Source organism: Panicum virgatum, chromosome 1N, assembly GCF_016808335.1.
Source record: "Panicum virgatum strain AP13 chromosome 1N, P.virgatum_v5, whole genome shotgun sequence".
NCBI classification, from domain to species: domain Eukaryota; kingdom Viridiplantae; phylum Streptophyta; class Magnoliopsida; order Poales; family Poaceae; genus Panicum; species Panicum virgatum.
The window spans coordinates 58,552,668-58,575,712 of record NC_053145.1 but is presented as its reverse complement, the minus strand read 5'-3'; the positions used below and the strand labels follow the sequence as shown (position 1 = coordinate 58,575,712).

The 23,045-nt window shown below is 46.8% G+C and overlaps 1 protein-coding gene across 1 annotated transcript; it reads right to left on the bottom strand.

The window, feature by feature from the left end:
• Positions 1-114: 114 nt before the first annotated feature.
• LOC120657026 (eukaryotic translation initiation factor 3 subunit C-like) lies at positions 115-4,724 on the bottom strand. The gene is made up of 4 exons (XM_039935270.1): positions 4,579-4,724; positions 3,722-3,781; positions 1,769-3,589; positions 115-1,321 (listed from the first exon to the last, which is right to left on the bottom strand). Exons 2-4 carry the CDS (start codon positions 3,746-3,748, stop codon positions 371-373), a joined length of 2,799 nt encoding a protein of 932 aa, XP_039791204.1. The 5' UTR covers positions 3,749-3,781; positions 4,579-4,724; the 3' UTR covers positions 115-370.
• Positions 4,725-23,045: the final 18,321 nt, after the last annotated feature.

Genomic DNA, 23,045 nt, shown 5'->3' with positions numbered 1-23,045 from the left:
TCAGTCTGCAATATCAATATTCACTCACAAAAAAAGGTCGGTAACATCTGTGCCTGCAGTACTGAAGCTCAAAGATGTGAAATAAGCCATCTTTAGTCTCCACTCAATACGAAATAAACATATGAACCTTTATGCCGACATCCATTAACACAATGCTTAAAGCCATCAAAACAGTCGCAAGTAGATATCTCTCATGACACAAACCAGAGTACCAAGTTTCAGATTCCAACAGACACTTAAATCAAAAGGCTACAACAAAATATAGCAAAAAAACCCGAGTTTAGAACTGCAAGTTTCTAAATTATGGAAAAAGCAGCGCTTCAAAAGTGGAGATCTTGATGGAAGACCTTCAGTCTGAAATTTATCACTCCTAAACTCTGCCAGCCCTGTTAAGGCTCACCATCCGTGCACCACTATCACCACCTCTCGCTGAGGAACCAGACTGGTTGCGACCCCTTCCATCCTGGAACCGTGAGCCGCCACTATAGCCCCCACGGGAACCCTGGTTTCCCCTGTCTCTCTGGTATCCACCACCCTGGCCACCACCACCTCTGCCAGCATATCCAGACCGGTTGCCACCTCCCTGCCTCCCTTGTGATGACACAAAGTTGTCCTGCCACTTCCCCAGATTGGATGAGTCCTGACCGTCTCCCCTGCGCCTGGGCGGTACCCCCTCAAGAGTACCACCAGTTCTTGCCTCATATGCCCTCTCATTGCTCTCCACCAGGACTGAGAGTTTATCTGCCATCTGGAAGAGTAGCCCCTGAAGCCTAGTTTGATCCACACTATGGAAAACAATACACTTTGTTGGTTGGTCCCAGCTAGCATGAAGCTCTTCATGCATCATCATCTTGCTAACAATGCTGTGAGCATGCTGTTCACTGAGATCAAACATGGTGGTGAGCTGGTTCAGGCTCAAGGACTCGTAGCAAGAAGAGTACGAGAAAAGATAGGTTCTAAGGGCTTCCTCCTTGATCTTAAGCTTCAGCATCTCAAGAGCATGCTCCCTGTTCCTCAAAAGTTTCCAGATCTCCAACGAACTTATGACACTGAAAGCCTTTTGGTGGTCACCCTTGTTGAGGGCTCTTGTGGCAGCCATTACATGATCCCTCACATTTTCCGGAGGCCCAACAAAAGTCTGCCTTTCACTCACTTCAAGAAGCCTGCGGAAAGTTTTGCTCATAGGCCTCCGCTTGTCATAAGTACTGGCAGCCATATTGGGGACTTCAATTAGCATCGCACAGATCAAGTGTGTGGCTTCCAAAAGCTCCAGGTTTATATGCATATGATAAGGCATCTGCCTTCTCCTCTCAAGCCTTTCCTGCAGGAGTTAAGAGTGGCTAAATCATTAGCACTGATAATCAAAAGCACAAATCATGTATTATTCTTGTATAAAATATCCCAATTGAAGTCTATAATCAAATTAAAAGAATATAAAAAATAGACTAAAGTGCAGTTTAATATTAGTAAAGCTTTCTCACTGCAAATACCGTAAAGCAACTACATCCATGTTATCAAAATTTACAAAATATGGAGAAAATGCCAAAGTTTGGAATCAACATAAGAAATGCTGTGTAAAATAGGATCAAGCATCATATTAACATATTATAGAGAGCAACGGAAAAAAATAATTAGCAGGCAAGGTATTGAAATAGTTTGACATTTTTTCCAACTATCAGTGTTTTTTGTGTGTGAATTGTGATTTGGGCTCATGTACTCAGCATTTACATGACAAGCAGAGTGAGTAGCATGAGAGGTTTAGATTTACCTGTTCAGGGGTTTTTTCATGGTATCGGCTTTGTTGCACACCTTGTGCAAGCAGTTCTTTAACTCTTCCAGTTGAGTAGAGCTCAGTCAAGCAGCCATGAGCTTCATTTATCAAACCAGCCCTGAAAGCACACAACCCTAGCTGTGCCATGACTCTATTGAACAAAATTTGGGATGATATGTCCATAAGCTGAACACCATCTTGCAAATGACTCATTAAAAGTAAGTCACGAGCCACTGAAAACTCATCAGAGATTGCATGGTGATATATATCACAAAGCATGGCACGGGCTTTGGTCCTTTCATCTCCATACTTGTAGATTAAGGACATCAATCCATCCATCAAAGCTTTGCCACTCTCTGGAAAGGTAGGCTTCCTAGGCACGACCTCCGGAATCACAACAAATGGCGGTGGTCCCCTATTGCCATCCATTGCTAGATGCTCATCAACAGTCTCTGCATCACCCTCCTCCACACTGTCCTCAGGCTGCTCTGCCAATTTCCTCATTGAATCATATACTTCTTGGGGTTTGTAGTACACTAGCTCAACACGACGCAGTGCAACCTTAGCAGCAGCTTTGAGGTTCCCAACCCTTTCCAAGTAATCTTGGACATTCTGTGCAACAACCAAGAATAGGGGTTCCTCTCTAAGCCTCTGAACATAATCTTTTGTGTATGGATCCGAGCACTGTAAGGTCTTGAAAAATTCAGTGTCCAGTCTCTCCAGGAATGCAACCAGGTCACCGGTAACATGTATTGTTCCATTGAAGTCTGCACCCTTCTGAGTTTCTTTCTCATCAGGCTCCAGTGAAGTGTCTACTACAATATTAGGATACTGTTGTAGTATATCAAGCACAAGAAGCATATTGTTAACACACTTCTTCCACACATTGACCGGCATATGCCCAAGTAAGCTAGGGTTCACATCAAACTGTGCAGATATCACATGGAAAAGGATTTCAAGCTTCTGAGCAGGTGTTTTGGCCACACGGGTCAAAAAGGTTAGCTGTTCAACACGCTCGATCCTTCCAGTACCTTTCTTTCCCCTTGATGCAACAATCTCCTTGAGTTTCTTATCAACAATATCCCACGTGATTTCACTTGGATCTTTGAAGAACTGCTTGTCCATCATCTTATCTTTCTTGTTCAGCTTCCTTATCCAACCATTATTGTCATCTTCATCTCCATCTTCTGCATCCACTTCTGATTCCGATGTATCTATCTTCTCAGGATCTTCAATCTCTCCGTCACTATCCACATCGTCATCATTATCATCTTCATCCTTGACATCCGCAGCTTCATCTTCAAAGCTCTCTGGATGCTCCCTGCACTTCTGAATCTGCTCTTCGTACTGCTTGTTGTTCTTCTTAAGCTTTTGTTTCATCGCATTGAATGCTCTTGAATTGCTGCTGCTCATCTTCTTCTTAGCCTCTTTGTTTGCAAGGGCTTCAGCAAGGAAGTCCTCCAGTAATACAAGTGCCTTGATATACATCTTTGGAATCTCAGTTGATTCATTGACACGTACAACCTTCTCAAGATGTTTGTTGAGCTTCTCAAAGCTCTCTTGCAGGCTAACCCAGTCATTGATCTTCATAGCATTACGCATCTGATCAACAATAGATCTCATCTCCTCATTGCGCTTGTCCTTCAAAGAGCGAATCACGCGGTGGCCTGAATCAGACTCATCACTATCATCTTCTTGGGTCTTCAAATAGCGGTTTTGGATTCCACGCCCCCCAGTACCACGATTTACATCATCTTCACTATCACTGCCCTGTTCTGATTCGACTTCTTCCTCCTCCTCCTCAGATTCACTGTCCCCCTGAAGTTGTGAAGAACCAAGCAGTAAGTATTGCAACCAATGACAACGATGAAACGAAGTACCAACTACTGCAGTATGGACACAACACAAATGCCGCCATGCTGAGGTCATTGCAATAGAAAAAGCAAGTACCTGTCCCCAGAAACGGGATGCCTGCATGGTTGCTGCTGCTGCTTTTGCTTGGACTTGGCTCTGCAAAGTGTACAAGGATGATGAATTATGAAAAAAAGAATGAAAAATGCATTTGAACTCTGAGGTGAAGGAAAACAAAACAATTCTTGAGTCCAAACTTGAAATAAAATCCCATAAAGAATCCTTCAAAAAATTACAAAAGAAACAATAACTGCGAAACAGAAGATAACCTTGGCAATAAACATTTGACAATTAACGGCAGATCTCATAAGGAATCCTTCAAAAAATTACAGAAGAAACAATAACTACGAAACAGAAGATAACCCCAGCAATAGACAATTAACAGCACCTTGCCCAACCCAAAAAACACATCGATCTGCAAAGAATGCTGCGGTTTACGCTAGCTGATCTCCATACAAAAAGCAATAAAAAAAATGCTCTGAGCCTAGCAGCACAGCGTGATACACCGAGTTAAATGGAACGACAGATTTGTAGCCCAAAAACAAATTTTCAGCACAAGTTAACAACTAGGTCAAAACCGAGCTCCCACCCTGATATCGGGCTAGAACCAACACGAATCAATTCGACTCAGAACCTCTAACACACGTCACATGAATCCGGGACTTGGGGATCTAAGTAATAACCTAAGAATCTACCGGCAAAATTCACACAGATAAAAAGGGGCAAATACAACCACAGGGCGCGGGATTGAACGAATTGCTCGCCCCTGTTGAAAGAAACCGAGATGCGGGAACGGGAACGGCTCGCTGGACGCAAGGCGCCAGGAACCACCGATCCGGTGGGGACGATTAGCGACGAGGGCGATGGGTTGGACGAGAGGGAGGGCGACTGCTCACCTGGAGTTAGGGTGCGGCGGCGGCGGCGGCGGACGAGAGGGGGGATAGGGAAGAAACCCTAGATGGCGAGGTCGCGTCGCGTGGGTTGGGACGAGTGGCGTAGTGCCCTTTTAGGGATCGAGGGTGGAGGGAGGAGCCCGATAGTGTCACTGGATCAAATGGGCCACAATGAAAAGAAAGGTCATCTGCACATCCAACCAAGCCCATCGTTTTATTACCCCTAAAAAAAACCAAACCCATCGTTTTGCAAGGGAAATTCTCTGTAAGGGCATCTCTAACCGTTTCTAATATTTTCTTCTCAAAATTTTTTGTTTGCCAACTCCCCCAAATAGATATACAAAGGCAAAAAGACTCCATCTCCAATAGTTCTTCATATTTACTTTCCAAAAAATAAAAAATTGGCCACATAAGGATAATTTCGTGGGAACCATCGTGATCCCGCGGTCTATCTCGCACGCTTCCTTCTACCCGCCGCCGCCTGCAGCGCTCTGCGCTTCTTCCTGACTGTGATCTCCTCTCCATGTCACGGCTCACGGCGTGTCCATTAACGGGCATGTCCATTATTGAAAATAGACACTGCAATAACGGGTTAATTTTGACCGTTATTACTATGGTGGAACCTGCAATGACGTTAACATAGCAACGGCCATGGTGCCCGTTTTTGTAGTGCTATTTTGCCCGTTTTTGCAGGGTGCTATTGTAGTAGCGTTAGTTATGACTCATGTGCTAACTGCCAAGCCGAGCCACCTGCTACTACAAGATGTGGCTTCTTCCAAACATAGAAAGTTACAGTACTCATGGCACCCCTGCCAAGCCGAGCCACCAGCTACTTCTTTCTATGGAGTTCCTGGGGTAGGGGACTCAAGCCCCCCTCCCCCCACTACCACCACACTAGATCTGTCCCTAAACGTCTATGACTACCGATAACTGAAGTGAAAATTTGCACCAAGACACCGTTAAAAGGTGTCTTTTGCTCTAAACCACTAAAAAAAGAGAACATTTGTCATAAGACACTATAAAATCATGTACATTTGCTAGAAGACATTATATCAAATATTTTATTCAGTTTAATTGGAGAGCGAATGGAAATGACAAGCTTACCCCCTGCTTGCTTTAACCTCTCGCAAAGACATTCATAAATCTTCAAATTTGCTAATAGTATTTGAAAGTCACAACCCAAAGCAGAAATAATTCAAAAGATGTCACTTTGATCTCAAAATAAATATTTGAAAGTAGAAGGAAACAGACTAGCATACAATTGTTAAAAAAGATAAAATCTTAAATCTCAAATCAGCCATAACATGTTGTTTAGGGGCGTTTACAGAGGCAATGGCCACAGACATAGCAAGCTATACATATTTCGAACAATGGAAACTTTCAAAAATGAGTTGTTAACACATCTCAATCATATTAATGACGATGCACTGGACTTGTCAATGCCATGCTCAGGTCAAGCTCAGGTATAGCCGTATAGGCGACCCTGCTGGTGCGCGTGCTGACGCCGAGCCGCGGCGGCGTCCAGTCCCCAGTGCAGCTCCAGTCTGACTGTACTTCGCGATTGTGCCCCTTTCTGCCCGCCCAGGTGCTCTCTGCCCCGAGTTAGACGAGTCTCCAGCGATCCCACCGCCGGAAGGGCTCCTGCAAAGCGTCGGTGCAGCCGCCGCCGGTGGCGTGGGGCGCGCGCCGACCTCGTCGCGGCCATGTAGCGTGGGATCGACGGGGGCCGCCCGTGCGTGGCCGTGGCGGCCTTGTTCGGCGGGTTCTGGAACGACCAACGACGTGTCCAACTCCAGTCTCCACAGCCTCCTCGGGAATTCCGTCGGGCGAGCAGCAGCCACTGTCCTGGCAGCGGCGCCCTGGTACGTCTTGGCGTGGTCCTGCGCGTCCTGCTGGCTGCTGCCGCTGCCGCTGCCGCTGCGGCTGTGTCGCGGCCATCCGGTGCTCCAGCCAGTGGAAGCTCAGACAGGCCTTCTCACCCTCCTACCGCTGCCAATGCCGCAGCTCACGGCACCCAAAAGCCACCGTCAGATCGAATCATCCGATGCCATGGACGCGCACGGCGGCGTACCTGCTGGTAGGCGTAGGCATAGAGGCGACTATATAGAAGGGCCACTCTAGTCGGCCACGGATGGCTGAGCGGCGACTGCCCTTCCTGGCTTCCTCAAACGTGCACGCACAGATGCCACTGGCCGGCCGTTGTACTGTACATCTCGTCTCCTCACATGGCATCGCCAGTTACGGAGGAGCCTTGGAGGGAAAAATAAAAAATAAAAGAACACATCAACCGCCGCTGTGGGGGGTGCTCGTAGCCGTACTCATATTTAGGCACAAGTGCGATTAATTTGACAATTGTTAGAAGATAGGGAAGTTGGATAGGGTGCTATTAGAGAGTGTGTGTGTTTTTTTTTCCAAAAAATCAAGAATAGAGAAGTAAGAATAGGAAACTCTTGGAGATGCTCTAAAGTTATGGAACAAATAACGCTCCCTTCTATGACCCTGCTTTTATTTTCCTTCCCTTCCATGGCTCTACCATTGCATTCGTTAGACTGTCTCCAAGAGTTCATAATAATAGACCTATTCGAGGTATGGGTCGCGGTGAAACAAAAAGGTCACATACCTAAATGCTGCCTTCTTCAACAACTAACTTAAAAGGAAGTTCTAGTTGCACGGACGCCTCCGGACGATTTCTTTCACGTGTGTTCGATGAAATAGGCGCGGTAAACGGAGGGGAGGTTTTTTGAGTCCACGGGAGAAGGGAGTCACCTGCTACAAGGTAGCCATCGACGATCAAGCGCGGGCACAAGGTCGGGCGTTGGCAAATGAGTAAAATGCATGAATGGCCATTATACTTGTTAGTGTGTTTCAATTTGGCCATCATATTTTGAAAAGTGCAAATCATGGCCACTAAAGTTGCTTGACTCTATCGATACGCCATGTAGCCATACATATTTGGATGACCAGGGCATCAAATGTGGAGTTTTTTTTTGCAAATTGCTCCCTACAATTTCAGCTATTTGAGACATTGTATAGTTAGCCCCTTTTCTCTATTATATGGATCGAAACTGTAGCTAGATGATGAAGTGGTTCACTCCGCATCCCTTGGCAACCAAAATTAGCAGGTTTAACCTCTACTTATTGGCAATTAAAGCTCCAATAAGCATTTGATAAAAGCATCAATAAGTAGCATTTTACATCAATCAAAGTTCAGTTCAGAATAACAATATTATTCAAAAAAGTTCATAAAAACAAATAGATTAGTTTTTCTTTGCTTTCTTAGCAGCAGCTTGTGTTTCCTCCCTTGCACGAGCATCTGCTGCCCTTTTGGCAGCTGCTTTTTCTTTCTTGGCAACCGTTAATGCTTTTCTCTCTCCAGCTGCAATCCTTTTGGCCTCCAAAATTGTTGCTCTCTTCTTTGCAGCCTCGACCTTCCTTGCTTGTGCAAGAGCTGCTTTCTTCTCTGCAGCCATTTCCTTCCTTGCTCGTGCCTCTGTTGCCTTATTCTCTGCAGCCTTTAACTTTGCTTCAAGTGCAGCTTCTCTCTTGGTAGCTATTGCATTGTTTTTAGCATGTTTCATCTCCTCTAGCTTCGTTGCTTGACTGCCTTGTCTTGTTGCAGTGGTAGGAGGAATTGAGCACTGGTTCATCACAACAGATTGGATGAATCCAGAATCAGGTAAAGGAGTGGGGTGTGCAAGCCCTCTCTGTAGTTGTATTCTCTGAAGTTATATCAAAAGTATATGGTCACTTACATGTTGCAAATATGACTTGTGAAGCAAAAAAAAGCAAGCACATTTACCTCATGTAGCATATCAGCAAGCATGCTGGCTCCATATTGTTGAGATGATGGTGAATCCTCATATCTCGATTGCACGTTATGGTCCTATAACAAAACAATTCCAAAGAGTGGAATGAAATGAGTGAATTATGATAGGTATAAAAATAATTTTCTAGCATGATAACTCGCCTGTGTTACGACTGGCTCATCTTCATCAGATGGAAGTGGTCTTATCCTTTCCCTAACCTCCTCCGTTGGTGGCAGGCCTGCTTTAGCATCACTACAGCCAGCTATATTGTGTCCAGATTTTCTACAGTGTCCACAATGAATGACAACTCCATGCATTGACATTTTCTTTCCACCTTTCTTCAATTCAGCTTCATAATGTTGTTTCCTCCTATTCTTTGGAGGCCTCCCAACCTTCTTCACATACAAAGGTGGCTTAATTTGGCGACCATTCATCTTTTTCCACTCTTTCTTATCATGGCATGGCACAATAATGTTACCATAATCCTTGTAGAAGCTTTCAATTGAATAACATGAGTGAACCATATCCTCTGGTGCAATTCGGTCTTCCCTCATGCATGCTATGGCATTACTACATGGAATACCACTCAAATCCCACCTTCTACATGTGCAACTCTTTACTTTGAGATCTACAATATATTGTGTGCCTTACCTGCAACCTCAAATATTCCCTCCCCTGCGGGTGAAACAAAGCATGCATTTGCTAGCTCTGTATTCTTTGCTACCTTCTTCATAATCTTGGGACAAATGTGACCAGACCATTTTTTCGCCTCATTTTGTTTGTTGTATATCCTGGTCATCAGTTGACTCTTAATCCTATCTATCATAGTAAGGATTGGCAATTCTCTAGCTTCCAGAATATACCTATGTATTCGATAGTTAACTCAATTGTTGAGATTCAATGAATAAATAGAACTAATAGGTGGAAAAATAAGTGAGTTAGGAATGCTTACTTGTTGAAAACCTCACAGTTGTTGTTAAGCAGGATGTCACACTTGGGTAGGTCACTCTGAAATGCTCTTACCCAAGTGTTAGGTGGCAGCTCTTCAAGCCATTTGTATGCATCTTCATTTATTTCTTTCATCTCTTGCATGGCAGCTTCCCAGCGCACGAGAGTATTGCTTCTTGCAATTTTCCATAATTGGTTCTTCAAAACCTCACCTTTAAATAGTACATTGAAATTTTGCCACATATGCCTCACGCAAAACCTGTGTTCTGAACGAGGGAAGTGATCACTCACTGCTCTAATCAATCCCTATAATTAGTAAAATTTAGAGAAACTTAGTTAATTAAGAATGTGTATAGAAGCTAAGAAATTTTAGAGAAACTAAACTTACCTTTTGTTTGTCACTCATTATGGTCCATGGTTCGGTATTGACGATTTCAAGATCTTGCTTAAGTGTTGTGAGGAACCAGCTCCATGTTGAGGTATCCTCGACCTCAACCACAGCGAAAGCTACTAGGAATATACAATCATTTGGATCCATACCTACAGCTGTTAGCAATTGGCCACCATATTTTGTCTTAATGTGGCAACCATCATGACATATCATAGGCCTGCAGGCTGCAAGAAAGCCTCTCTTGCAAGCATCAAAGTTGAAGTAACAGTGGCTAAATCTTCCTTCTTTATCTAGTGAAAGATAGAATCTACTGCCGGGATTGGATCTCCTAATTTTAAATGCGTAATCCCATAGAAGATTGTACTGAGCAACCTCATCTCCATAAATAGCCTTCATTGCCAATCTTCTTGCTATGCATAATTTGCTCCTAGAAGGTGTCATGTTCCATTCTTTTTGTACAATTCTTGAAAAAATCTTCAAGTTCATGTTTTCATCTGCTCTAAAAGACTCGATGCACTTGTCAGCTAGAAATTTTGAAGTGGATGCCCTGACCTTCCACTTCTTCCTGCAGGTGTGCTCTCCATTATATCTCTTAACCATGAGGGATTTTGTTCTGCTATCCTTAGAAACCCAAAGGTACCAAGGACAACCTTCTTCTGCACACTTTGCACCAAGCCTTGTACTCTCATTGGTTGTTTTTTTATGTCAACTCTGTTCTTGCAACTATACTCATTTATAGCTTTCCTCAACATGTCATAGATGAGAACACTTGACCTACATAGAATTCTGGGTTGTGCATGTCTTCTTCTCTGAATTTTTTGAAGTTGAGCCTCACTTCTTCTTCATCAGAATCAGGTAATTGAATCTCATCTTCATCAGAGTCCTCTAAAGGTTCTGCCACTTGCTTCCCCTTCAAATTATCAAGATCATCAAAATAGTCATCATATAGATCGTCATCTTCACCATCTAAATCATAGTCACTGTCCATAATCTGAGGAACAAAATCTGAATCCTCTGAATCTATGTCGCTTTCATTAGTGTCTAAAAGCTGAAGCTTCTCACCCTTTTGTGGTGGCACGTAAGAGAGCTCACTAGGGCTAACCATTGGTGGTGATTGATCAGCACAGTAAGCTATGATGTCGTCCCTATTGTAGCCATTAAGTTTATCATCATGGTCAAGATACATGTCAAGAAACCTATGGCCAAACTGTACCATGGAAACCATACTGTTAGTATCAGCATCCTTCTTGATTAGTACTAATCCATCTTCTTTCATAGCCTTGCCAGGACGTAACCAGTACACTTTAACTCTGCCTGCCATCTCGTACCCAAGATCCTCAACAATATTGTCGTGGCTCAAGGAGGAGGGCCACAGCCGGGTGGCGTAGTGCACCCGCCTAATCCCAGAGGGTGGTTACTCGGGGAAGTGTAAGCGATTCGACAGATCTACTTATGAAGCAAGAACACAAGAACACACGGGGATTTAGAGTGGTTCGGGCCGCCGGAGCGTAATACCCTACGTCCACTGAGAGTTCTATTGCTCTTGTGTCCGTGGACCAGTCTATCATCTGCCTCTAAGTCCCTTTTGAGACTTGAGTTCTTCTCTAGCGGGCGTCCCCCTTTTATAGCGCAAGGAGGACGCGTACACAGGCGTTGGACCCCGACAGGTGGGCCCAACAAGGATGTATAGTATACCACGAAAAAGACATTGTCGTACTATAGTGATGGAGAATCTTTTGCCGGATATGCTTCATCGTCCTGTAGACTCTCTGACCGAGGGGGTCTTCACCTGTCCCATCGGCGAGGTGCCCGTTGAGGCGGTGTAGGTTGCGGCGTAGACTGTTGGGTCTACCACGTATGCGTTATGATACTCCGTCGTCGAACTGTCATGTCTAACTGGCGTTGTAGACTGACGCGCGTGGCGTGGGTGGCGCCAGCGCCTGCCCTGTGCGCCTCGGTAACTCGCGATCAACAGTACAGCTTGGCAAAAGTCACCTCGGGCTCTGCTGTGGCAGAGCGCACTTAACGCCTCCCGCATTGAATGCGGTAGGTGGGCGAGTCTTCCCGAGGAAGCCTCACAGCCGCGCGCGTGCCTGCGCCTGCGGATACGTGGTGGCTCCGGACCCCCAAGCGGGGTGTTTGTTCCCTCCCCGCTGAGGGGTCCGGATAGTATATGGGGGTCCGGACCCCCGGCTGTTTTGGCTGAGCGCTCCCTTCTCCGGGACACGTGGCGTCACCGGACCCTTCCCTAGCAAGGGACGGGTCTGGGGCCGCTGACCAGGTGAGAAGGGCCTCGGACCATGAGGGCCTGGCTTCTCAGGCCGTCAGCGCATAGTCAAGGATAACTACGAGACTCTCGCCTAGAGATTGCAACATCTCTAGGACACGTGGTGACACCGGACCCGTCCCCGAGCGGGAAGCGGGTCTGGGACCGTTGGTCTGGTGAGATGGAGCCGGACCCCAGGGGTCCGGCTGCTCAGCCCCTTAGGGCATAGTTACAGATAACTACGCGAGTCTTAACACAACAAGAGGGGGTACCCTAGTCCAGAGGTATCGACAAATATCTCCAACAACTAAAGAAGACCATTTGTCCATCTCGCAGAAATCATACCACACAGTTTTTGCATCCACATAATCCTGATCGGTACCATTACTAATGAAAACTCCACCGTGAAGTAGTTGCACACTGAATGAGTCGCTATGATCACCTAGGACATCAAGTAACACATCTAATTCAAAGACATTGTATTTGTGAAGGAGGCTAATAAATAATAGAGCTTGTGAACAACGTACTGTAAGAGGGAGGTGCTGCGTTCTCTGGCTGGCGAACGGGAGCCATGATCAGAGAAGATTGAATTCCCCTCGATCAACTGGTTGCCTAGCGATGTTGTTTCCTCTCGTTGGGCAATCGCTATTGCCGCCGCCGCCGCCAACGCCACCGCCGCCAGCGTAAATTACGATTGCTCCGATCTTATCCGAATATCCGATCCATATAATAGAGAAAAGAGGTTAACTATATAATGTCGCAAATACCTAAAATGATAGGGAGCAATTTGCAAAAAAAGGCTCCACGTTGGATGCCCTGGTCATCCAAATACATATGGCTGCAGAGGCAATGACTGTATCGATAGAGTCAAGCAACTTTAGTGGCCACAATTTGTACTTTTCCAAATATGATGGCCAAATTGAAACACGCTAACAAGCATAATGGCTATTCATGCATTTTACTCATTTGCCAATTGTTAGAAGATAGGGAAGTTGGATAGGGTACTATTGGAGAGTGTGTGTTTTTTTTCTTTTTTCCAAAAAATCAAGAATAGGGAACTCTTGGGGATGCTCTAAGGTTCTGGAACAAATAACACTACAAATAACGCTCCCTTCTATGACCCTGCTTTTATTTTCCTTCCCTTCCATGGCTCTACTATTGCATTCATTAGACTGTCTCCAAGAGTTCATAATAATAGACCTATTCGAGGTATGGTTCAGGGTGAAACCAAAAGTTCACATACCTAAATGCTGCCTTCTTCAACAACTAATGCAAAAGGAAGTTCTAGTTGCACGGACGCCTCCGGAAGATTTCTTTCATGTGTGTTCGATGAAATAGGCGCGGGAAACAGAGGGGAGGGTTTTTTGCATCTGCGGGAGAAGGGAGTCACCTGCTACAAGGTAGCCATCGACGATCAAGCGCGGGCACAAGGTCGGGCGTTGGCTCACAAATAATCTTATTTTTAGTGATTTGCTTATTCAATGTCACATCCATTTTTAAAGGTTGTGGGTTTCAACCTGGATTCGAGAGGATTAAAGAGGATTGGAAGAGATTTTGAATTTTCTAGGGGATTAAATCCCTCTGTAATTCGCTTGGATGGGGACTAAAACGAATAAGTCATTAATTTGTGGCCAACTCTAATACTTTAGTTGTACTATTTTGTTGCCAAATGATATCATACAACCAACAATCTATGCATTATATATGCAAACGGTCTTTATTACCAATGAATGGATTGACGTGATAGGCTAAATCGGTTGATTGACAGACTAAATCGATAAATACACAAATGACAATCAGATTAACAAACTAAATTGGTCAACTCTGTAACACCCGGTTTATAAAAGGACATAAACCGAGCAATCATATACGTGCCAGGATCAAGTCACACGTATATACAACAGAATGAACAGTATATCATAGCACATATCACGTAAAAAGATATAATAAAGCGAATACGAATGTTATTTATTACATTAATGACAAAAATGTCTGATACAGCGGAAGCGAAGTACAAATACGATAAAACTCTCCGAAGCTGAGCAGGGCGCCACAGGGACGTCGACTGGGAGACGAACGCCTAGAAGTCCTCGTAGTCCTGGTAGCGCTGAGCGAACTCCCTCGCGTCGGCAGGAACTGAGCAGCAGTAGAGTATCCCAGAGGAAAAAGTAGAGAAGAGGCAAGAGTGAGTACACAACTTGTACTCAACAAGTATAACACAAACTATGAGGCTCTAAGGTTGGCTGACTCAACTGCATTAGCTTTTAAGTGTTGGCAATATTTTATTAAAGCTATTTACTACGAGTTGATGAATTACCATAAACCCAGTTACATAGTAATTAATCAAAATCAATCTTGTTACTACTGAGAACCAAAACCCAAAACCACCAAGGTAACCCCGAGAGGCACCTCCCTCGTCGGAAGGAGATAACCCCACTAATCAAAAGGAGGATCTGGGCCGCTCATGACCGTGAGCACGGCTAGTATACCAGTTTTACACTCTGTAGAGGCTGCACATCTTTACCCACAAGTCGTGAGCTACGCCAGTTGTTCATCACACTTCCTTAGGTGAGATGACTAGCGACTCACTACGAGGCCTTTACAAAGAATCTCGTTGGTAAGGAATAACCGCGAGGGTTGGATCGGCGACTATGGAGCAGGTCTAGTGGGCGTCAAGAATACCACAGACGAGGCCACTCAGTACGAGGGACATAGAAGCTTACCACCCTTGCCCCGCAGGTAAGTTACTCCAAACCAAAAAGACCTAATTATTACGCCAAGACCGTCCCATTCCAGTCTTGTGGTAGCGCTGTTGTCCCAGGTTGTCGCTCTATGAACCGGTCCTTATGGAGAGTGGCCAACCAGGCAGTAAGCACCGTGCTGGCCCCCTAAACCATGTTTCTAACAAAACCAATTTTAACGAGACGTGAGCCACTCAAGCCACACAGAGGGCCACTCTCAGAATTAAGTTGCATATATCATTAATCAAATTAATTAAAAAGGACCAAGTGTGTTATAGCGCGGCACCTAGCACAACTAACCAAAATGCAACCCAAAGGATATATATAAAGGATATAAAGTGGCTAGGAAATCCTTATAGGCATTCAGTATTAAAATGCAGTATGAAATTGTATTTAAAAGTGATAGGTTGTTCATGTTATACTTGCCTTCCTCGTACTGCTCCTGCTGCTGCTCAAAGTGGTCAGAAGACGGCTGCTCCGGGTACTGGTACTGGGGTTCCTCAGATGGATCAGCGTCTACTCACGAACACATGGCCAAAACAAGGCACGACAGTAAGCATACAAGCAAACACTAACAAAAGCTAAGAAACAGTACATCAATACATAAAAACAGCACACTAAACTAGTCTAAAACTATTCTACGCGTTACAACGATCGCGTGGACATAAAGAACGCCTAAAACGGAGCTAAAACGCATATTCTAGGCTAAAAACAAGATCCAGGGACCTATTTGTAAGAAAACTGGAGTTCCAGGGGGTTTCTGAGCAAAAACCGAGGACCTAAACATAATTAAACCTTAGATCCAGGGGTTAACATGCAAAATCTACCAGGCTGGACGGCGGGTTTTATTTTAAAGAAACTCAGGGGGGTCCGTGTAAATATATGGGCCGATCTGTAAATATGTTTACACAGGCAAGGACTGCGGGTTGATATTCGGAAAGGCGGGGGTCTCTTTAACAAAATTTGCAGGCGCTGACCGGTACACTCCTTGTTTGACTCGGACTTGATCTATTCCGGGCCGTGGATCTGGGATCGAACGGCCACGGGCGGTTGGGCGCGCGGGGTGGCGGCGCTCAGTCGCCGGTGAGCCATCCCGTGGCGGTGCTTCGCCGGCGACGGCCGATCTCGGCCATCCGGACTCTATTCTGGGCCGGGACTGGCCGGGGAGGTAGCCCGCGGAACGCGTAACCCACCGGGGTGGTTTACGCAGTGCTGCCGGGTGTGGAGGGCGGCTCGGCGCAGCAGAGCTCGCCGGCGTGCGTGCTGGCGTGCGGTGTTGGGCACAGGAACTGGGGCACAGGGCCTAGTGCGCGTGCAGGTGCAAAATAAAGGTGAGGCAAGGCTGGTGTGGTGCTGGGCTGTGCCGCAGAGGTATCGCCGCGGCGGAGCAGCGGCGGCGGAACGCCGGGGATGGCGTTCTGGCCACCAGAGTGGCCTGCACGCCCCTACAACATGCGCAAAAGGGAGAGGGGCGTCGGGAAGTTCTCACCGAGGCCCGAAATTGAGCAGGGCGGCCGTGTAGGGAGGTTGGCGTCATTGACCGGCGGTGGAGGCGGGCGGCGTTCGTGGAGGGATCCGGAGGAGGGCGCCTTGGGGCTTCTGGTCCCGGTGGCTCGACGCAGTGGGACTTGGCGGTGCTGGGGGACGGGGCGGCGCGGCCGGAGCGGCACCGGTAGCGGCGAATCGCGGCGGCGGAGTTCCTGTGTGGTGGAGCAGGGAGCTTGGGGTGGTGAAGCAGAGCGGGGGCAATGGCGCTAGGGTTCTGGGCGGCGGAGATGGCTAGGCACGGACGTAGAGAGGGTGCGGGTGCATTTAAAGAGGGGGGCCGGGGATCTCGGGGCAGGCATGCCCAAGGAACGTCGGCGAGAACCACGGCCGGGATTGCGGGAGGCGTTGCGCGGCCGGTGGAGCGGGGAAAGAGGGAGATGCTGACAGGTGGGCCCAGGCTGTCGGTCGGAGAGAGGCGCGCGGGCTGAAGGGGGCGAGCTGCGCCGTTTCAGGGAAAAGGTGGGCCGAGCGCGTGACGGGGAGAGGGAGGGAAAGGAGTGCGGGCTGGGCTGGACACGGGTGTTGGGCCGCGGCTGGAAACTGGGTTTGGGCTGCTATGGGTTTCCTCCCCTTTTCTATTTTCTAATTCAAACTAACTCAAACCAAACAAACTATTTGAATTCAAATTTCGAATTTGAATTCAACCCTAACACTCAAACAAAATAAAACAATGCACCAGCATGAATGCACAAACAAGTTAGCCCTAAAATAAATTTTAATTACTTGAGCAACAAAATTAGATTAAATGCAAGCCTAAGCAAATTAAATCCTAGAAAATTAAATAAAGCCAATTAAATTTATTATAAATTGCTGAAATTTAAACTAGGGTGTTACAGACCCTACCCCCTTAAAGAAATCTCGTCCCCGAGATTTAGCTGGGCTGGCTAGCAAAGAGATCTGGATATGTCTTCTTTAGCTCATCTTCTCGCTCCCATGTAGCCTCAGCTTCACTGTGGTGACTCCACTGAACTCTGCACATCTTGATGCGCTTGTTCCGAGTAACCCTCTCTGATGTCTCCAGAATCTTCACCGGATGCTCAGTATAAGTCAGATCTTCCTGCACATCTACTCCATCCAGCGGTGCCTGCTCCTCGGGTACTCGCAGACACCTCTTCAGCTAAGATATATGGAAGACATCGTGAACTCCTGATAGACTGGTGGGCAACTCCAGGCGATAAGCAACTTCGCCTTTCCTCTCTAGCACCTTGAATGGACCAACATACCGAGGTGCTAACTTCCCCTTGACATTGAATCTGCAGATTCCTCTCATCGGAGACACCTTCAGGTATACATGATCACCAACACTGAAAGTCAGGTCTCTCTGTTTGCCATCTGCATAGCTCTTTTGCCTGCTCTGTGCAATCCTCAGATTTTCTCACACAACCTGTACCATCTGCTCTGCATCATCTATGATCTCAGGGCCAAAGTGCTGCTTCTCACCAATCTGATCCCAATAAAGAGGAGTCCTGCACTTTCTGACATACAATGCCTCGAAGGGGGACTTCTTCAGACTGGCCTGATAGCTGTTGTTATATGAGAACTCAGCATAAGACAGGCACTTATCCCAACTAGTACCATACTGAATAGCACAAGCTCTCAGCATATCTTCCAACACTTGGTTGGTTCTCTCTGTCTGCCCATCTGTCTGAGGGTGATAGGCCGTACTGAAACGCAGCTTCGTATCCAGCGAATCATGGAGCTGCTCCCAGAACCGAGAAGTGAACTGAGACCCTCTGTCAGATATGATCTTCTTGGGCACACCATGCAAGCAGACAATCCGAGAGATGTACAACTCTGCAAGTCTAGCACCGGAGTAAGTAGTGTTCACTGGAATGAAGTGAGCAACCTTCGTCAATCGATCCACTACTACCCATATAGAGTTGTACCCTTTCTGAGTACGAGGCAATCCAACAATGAAGTCCATAGTGATTTCCTCCCATTTCCACTCTGGAATCTTCAAAGGCTGTAACAGACCTGCTGGCCTCTGATGCTCAGCCTTGACACGCTGACAAGTGTCACAAATAGCCACATACTCTGCCACTGAACGCTTCATACCATACCACCAGAAATGTTCCTTCAGATCATAGTACATCTTCGTGCTGCCCGGATGAATAGAGTAAGCTGTATCATGGGCCTCACTCAGAATCAACTTCTGGAGATCATTCACATCTGGCACACAGATCCGGTTCTTGTACCACAAAGTACCCTGATCATCCTCTCTTAAGTGTGGGGCCTTGCCCTTCCTGAGAAACTCACGGATCTCCTGCAGCTTCTCATCTTCTTTCTGATGCTGCCTGATCTCTGACTCTAGAGTCGGTACTGCCTCAAACGCTGCACTGGAGGTATGATGCAAGAAGCCCAGACTCAACTGCTCGAACTCCTCGCATAACTCTGGAGGCATCTGGAAAGCCACGGCAATATTGACATAGCTTCTCCTGCTCAAAGCATCTGCTACAACATTGGCCTTGCCCGGATGTTAGTGAATCTCCAGATCATAGTCCTTGACTAACTCTAACCATCTTCTCTGCCGCATGTTCAGCTCATTCTGCGTGAAAATGTATTTGAGGCTCTTGTGATCAGTGTAGATATCACACCGCTGTCCATACAAGTAATGCCTCCAAATCTTCAGAGCATGCACGACTGCGGCTAACTCAAGATCATGAGTAGGATAGTTCAGCTCATGCCGGCGTAGCTGCCGTGAAGCATAGGCTATCACTCTGCCTTCCTGTATCAGAACACACCCAAGACCATCCTTCGAAGCATCACAATATACCGTGAACCTCTTGGTCTGGTCTGGCAGAGTCAGGACTGGCGCCGTAGTCAACCTTTTCTTCAGCTCATCGAAGGCCATCTGACGCTCATCAGTCCATACGAAAGCCACATTCTTCTCCAGCAAAGAAGTCAAAGGCTTCGCGATCTTAGAGAAATTCTCAATGAACCTCCGATAATATCCAGCTAAGCCCAAGAATGACCTGACTTCCTTTACTGTCTGCGGTGTCTCCCACTCGAGCACATCCTTCACCTTGCTCGGATCAACAGCAATGCCTCCCTGAGAGATAACATGACCGAGGAATGGAACCTCGTCAATCCAGAACTCGCACTTGCTGAACTTGGCATAGAACTGATGCTCCCTCAGTCTCTGCAATACGAGTCTCAGATGCTCCTCATGCTCTTCTTCTGTCTTGGAGAAGATCAGAATATCATCAATGAAGATCACCACGAAGACATCCAGATAGTCCATGAAAACCATGTTCATCAGATGCATGAAGAAAGCCGGGGCATTAGTCAAGCCGAAGGACATGACCGTGTACTCATATAGCCCGTACTTGCATGTGAATGCCGTCTTCAGAATATCCCCAGGACGGATCCTCAGCTGAAAATAACCCGAATGAAGATCAATCTTCGAGAATATACGAGCACCTCGAAGCAAATCAAAGAGATCCTCAATACGGGGCAGTGGATGCTTGTTCTTGATAGTGACTGCATTCAGCTCCCGATAATCCACACACATCCTCTTCGAGCCATCCTTCTTATCTACCAGCAATAATGGAAAAGCCCAAGGAGAGAAGCTGCGACGGATATAGCCCTTGGCTAGCAACTCATCAATAGTTTTCTTGACTTCTTCATGCTCTATAGGTGCCATACGGTAGGGCCGCTTTGCAATAGGAGCTGTGCCAGGGAAGAGATCAATACAAAAGTCAATGGCGCGTTCAGGCGGCATACCTGGCAGATCATCCGGAAAGACATCCGGGAATTCAGACACCACGCGAATACCGTCCGTGGGTCTAGCCTCCATCTGATGAAGAAATCCCGAGGGCTCTGAAGCACTGACTGTCACCTCTTGGCCATCAGATGCCGACAAGTGAACTGTCCGCTGAGCACAATCAATACGGACTTCCCATCTGGTAAGGGTCTCCATGCCCAAAATCACATCTATCCCTGAGGAATCAATGACGATCAAACCAGTGCAGAACTCTGCCCCCTTTATGACAATATTAATTCTGGAGCATATAGAACATGTATGTATCTGGCCCCCAGGTGAGGTAACTACCATAGCTGTCCTCATACAAGAAATTGGTATACCATGCTTCTCGGCAAATGACTTGGAAATGAAAGAATGAGTAGCACCGGTATCGAAAAGCACTGTAGCGGGGTGAGAGTTGACCATGAACGTACCAATAACCACGTTATGAGCCTCAGCCGCTGACTCGGCCATCACGTGGTTCACTCGACCCTGTGCTGGCGCCCTGGGCTGAGCTGGGTGCCCCTGCTGTCCCGCCTGCGCCTTCCGGGGGCAAGAGTTGGCGTAGTGCCCCAGATGGCCGCAGTGATAGCACACGCGAGGAGTCACTGGAGCCTGCTGTCCGGCAGGAGGAGCTGCCTGCCGTGGAGCCTGAGGTGCTGGCGGAGCTAGTGGAGCAGCACGAGCTGGAGGTGCCAGTAACCTCGGGCCCTGACCTGCCTGCTGCTGCTGTCGAGGTGGGTACTGCGGCGGCCTCTGCTGGTACTACTGGGGAGGCCGGTACTGCTGCTGCTAGTACTGCTGAGGCGGCTGGAGGCGAGGACGAGTGTTGCTGCCGGAAGCAACGGGGACAATCTTCCTCTTCTTGTCCTCCATCTCCAAGTGCTTGCGCTTAGTGTTGAGCGTGCTGTCAACTAGATGGTTGAAGTCATCGAAGCGGAGGTTGAGCAGCGCGTACTAGAGGTAGTCCTCAAGACCCTCCATGAAGTGCTCCTGCTTCTTGCGGTCATCCGCAACATCGGCAGGGGCGTAGCGGGCAAGCTGCAGAAAACGATCACGATACTCCGTGACCGTCATAGTCCCCTGAAGTGAAAATGACAGACAGATATCGAAAGATTAATTCAGGACTCAGAAAGATAGCTCAAGGGGGTATTAGCTCAAAAGGACACGCTGGATGATTATTTATGAGATTACCTGCTTCAGTGAAAGGAACTCCTTCTGCTTCATCTTCATAACGCCCGCGGGGACGTTGTGGCTGCGGAACCGCTCCCGAAACTGGAGCCAAGTGAGAGCCTCGTGGTCCTGAACTGGGTGGGACTCTCACCAGTCCAAAGCTGCCCCTCGCAGCTGTCCTGCTGCGTACAAGACGCGCTCACGATCATCACACTGGGCGATGTCCAGCTGGCACTCCACTGCACGGAGCCAGTTGTCAGCCTGAAGAGGGTCGGACGTGTGAGAAAACATCGGCGGGTGACCCCTCAGAAACTCAGCATGCCTGTCGCGAGGCTGCGGCGGTGGAGGAGGCGGAGGCTGAGTGTGAGCCTGCTGAAGTGCTTGAACAGTGTTGTTCAGGGTAGCCATCATCTGCATCTGGAGCTGGAAGTACTGCTCCGGGGTCAGAGGCGGAGGCATCGGGATCTGGTTGTTCTGCCCCTGGTTGTTCTGCCCCTGCTGGTCAGAACCACGCCTAGTGTTCACCATCTGATTTTGGACAAAAGATTTCACTAGTAAGGATATTGCATGAATAAATTCAGATGGATATGATAACTCTTTGCGGAAAGAGACTCAGACCTGATAAAGTAGACAGGATAGAGTGGATTGTTTTACCCCCAACGATCTAACTCATTTTATTAATTAGTTAACTTTAATATAAGAGTGATTTTCTTTAAACAAATTTAAACTGCTAAGCTATGCAATCATTCAAAAATCCAAATCAAACATGTAGCATAATAACAAGCAGACAATTTTCACAACTTAGCCGAGTTTAACATCCGACTCGACTAACACAACGCGTCGCAGAACGTACTACCGTATTATTATAAAGGGTCACCTAGCTGATACTCATGGTGGTCAGATGACTGATTCAGGCCAAAATCTACGAAAACTATTCTTTAGAGAGAGAAATCAAGGCAAGACGAGTAAAAGTCACAGAATTCAAGGGGTATATTAGTAAAATAGTTTCAGCAAGCAAGGATTGGAGAGAAGAAGTCCTAAAACTCGACCAGTTCTATCTAGGCTTTCGTCCTACAGTCGATACGGCTCTGATACCACTCTGTAACACCCGGTTTATAAAAGAACATAAACCGAGCAATCATATACGTGCCAAGATCAAGTCACACGTATGTACAACAGAATGAACAGTATATCATAGCACAAATCACGTAAAAAGATATAATAAAGTGAATACGAATGTTATTTATTACATTAATGACAAAAATGTCTGATACAGCGGAAGCGAAGTACAAATACGATAAAACTCTCCGAAGCTGAGCAGGGCGCCACAGGGACGTCGACTGGGAGACGAACGCCTAGAAGTCCTCGTAGTCCTGGTAGCGCTGAGCGAACTCCCTCGCGTCGGCAGGAACTGAGCAGCAGTAGAGTATCCCAGAGGAAAAAGTAGAGAAGAGGCAAGAGTGAGTACACAACTTGTACTCAACAAGTATAACACAAACTATGAGGCTCTAAGGTTGGCTGACTCAACTGCATTAGCTTTTAAGTGTTGGCAATATTTTATTAAAGCTATTTACTACGAGTTGATGAATTACCATAAACCCAGTTACATAGTAATTAATCAAAATCAATCTTGTTACTACTGAGAACCAAAACCCAAAACCACCAAGGTAACCCCGAGAGGCACCTCCCTCGTCGGAAGGAGATAACCCCACTAATCAAAAGGAGGATCTGGGCCGCTCATGACCGTGAGCACGGCTAGTATACCAGTTTTACACTCTGTAGAGGTTGCACATATTTACCCACAAGTCGTGAGCTACGCCAATTGTTCATCACACTTCCTTAGGTGAGATGACTA

Excerpts from the sequence above, each read along its gene's own strand:
- LOC120657026 (XM_039935270.1), bottom strand. The coding sequence starts at position 3,748 with ATGCAGGCATCCCGTTTCTGGGGACAG. Across the intron at positions 3,590-3,721 it reads CATCCCGTTTCTGGGGACAG|GGGGACAGTGAATCTGAGGA; the intron begins GTACTTGCTTTT and ends TCACAACTTCAG. Across the intron at positions 1,322-1,768 it reads ATGAAAAAACCCCTGAACAG|GAAAGGCTTGAGAGGAGAAG; the intron begins GTAAATCTAAAC and ends TAACTCCTGCAG.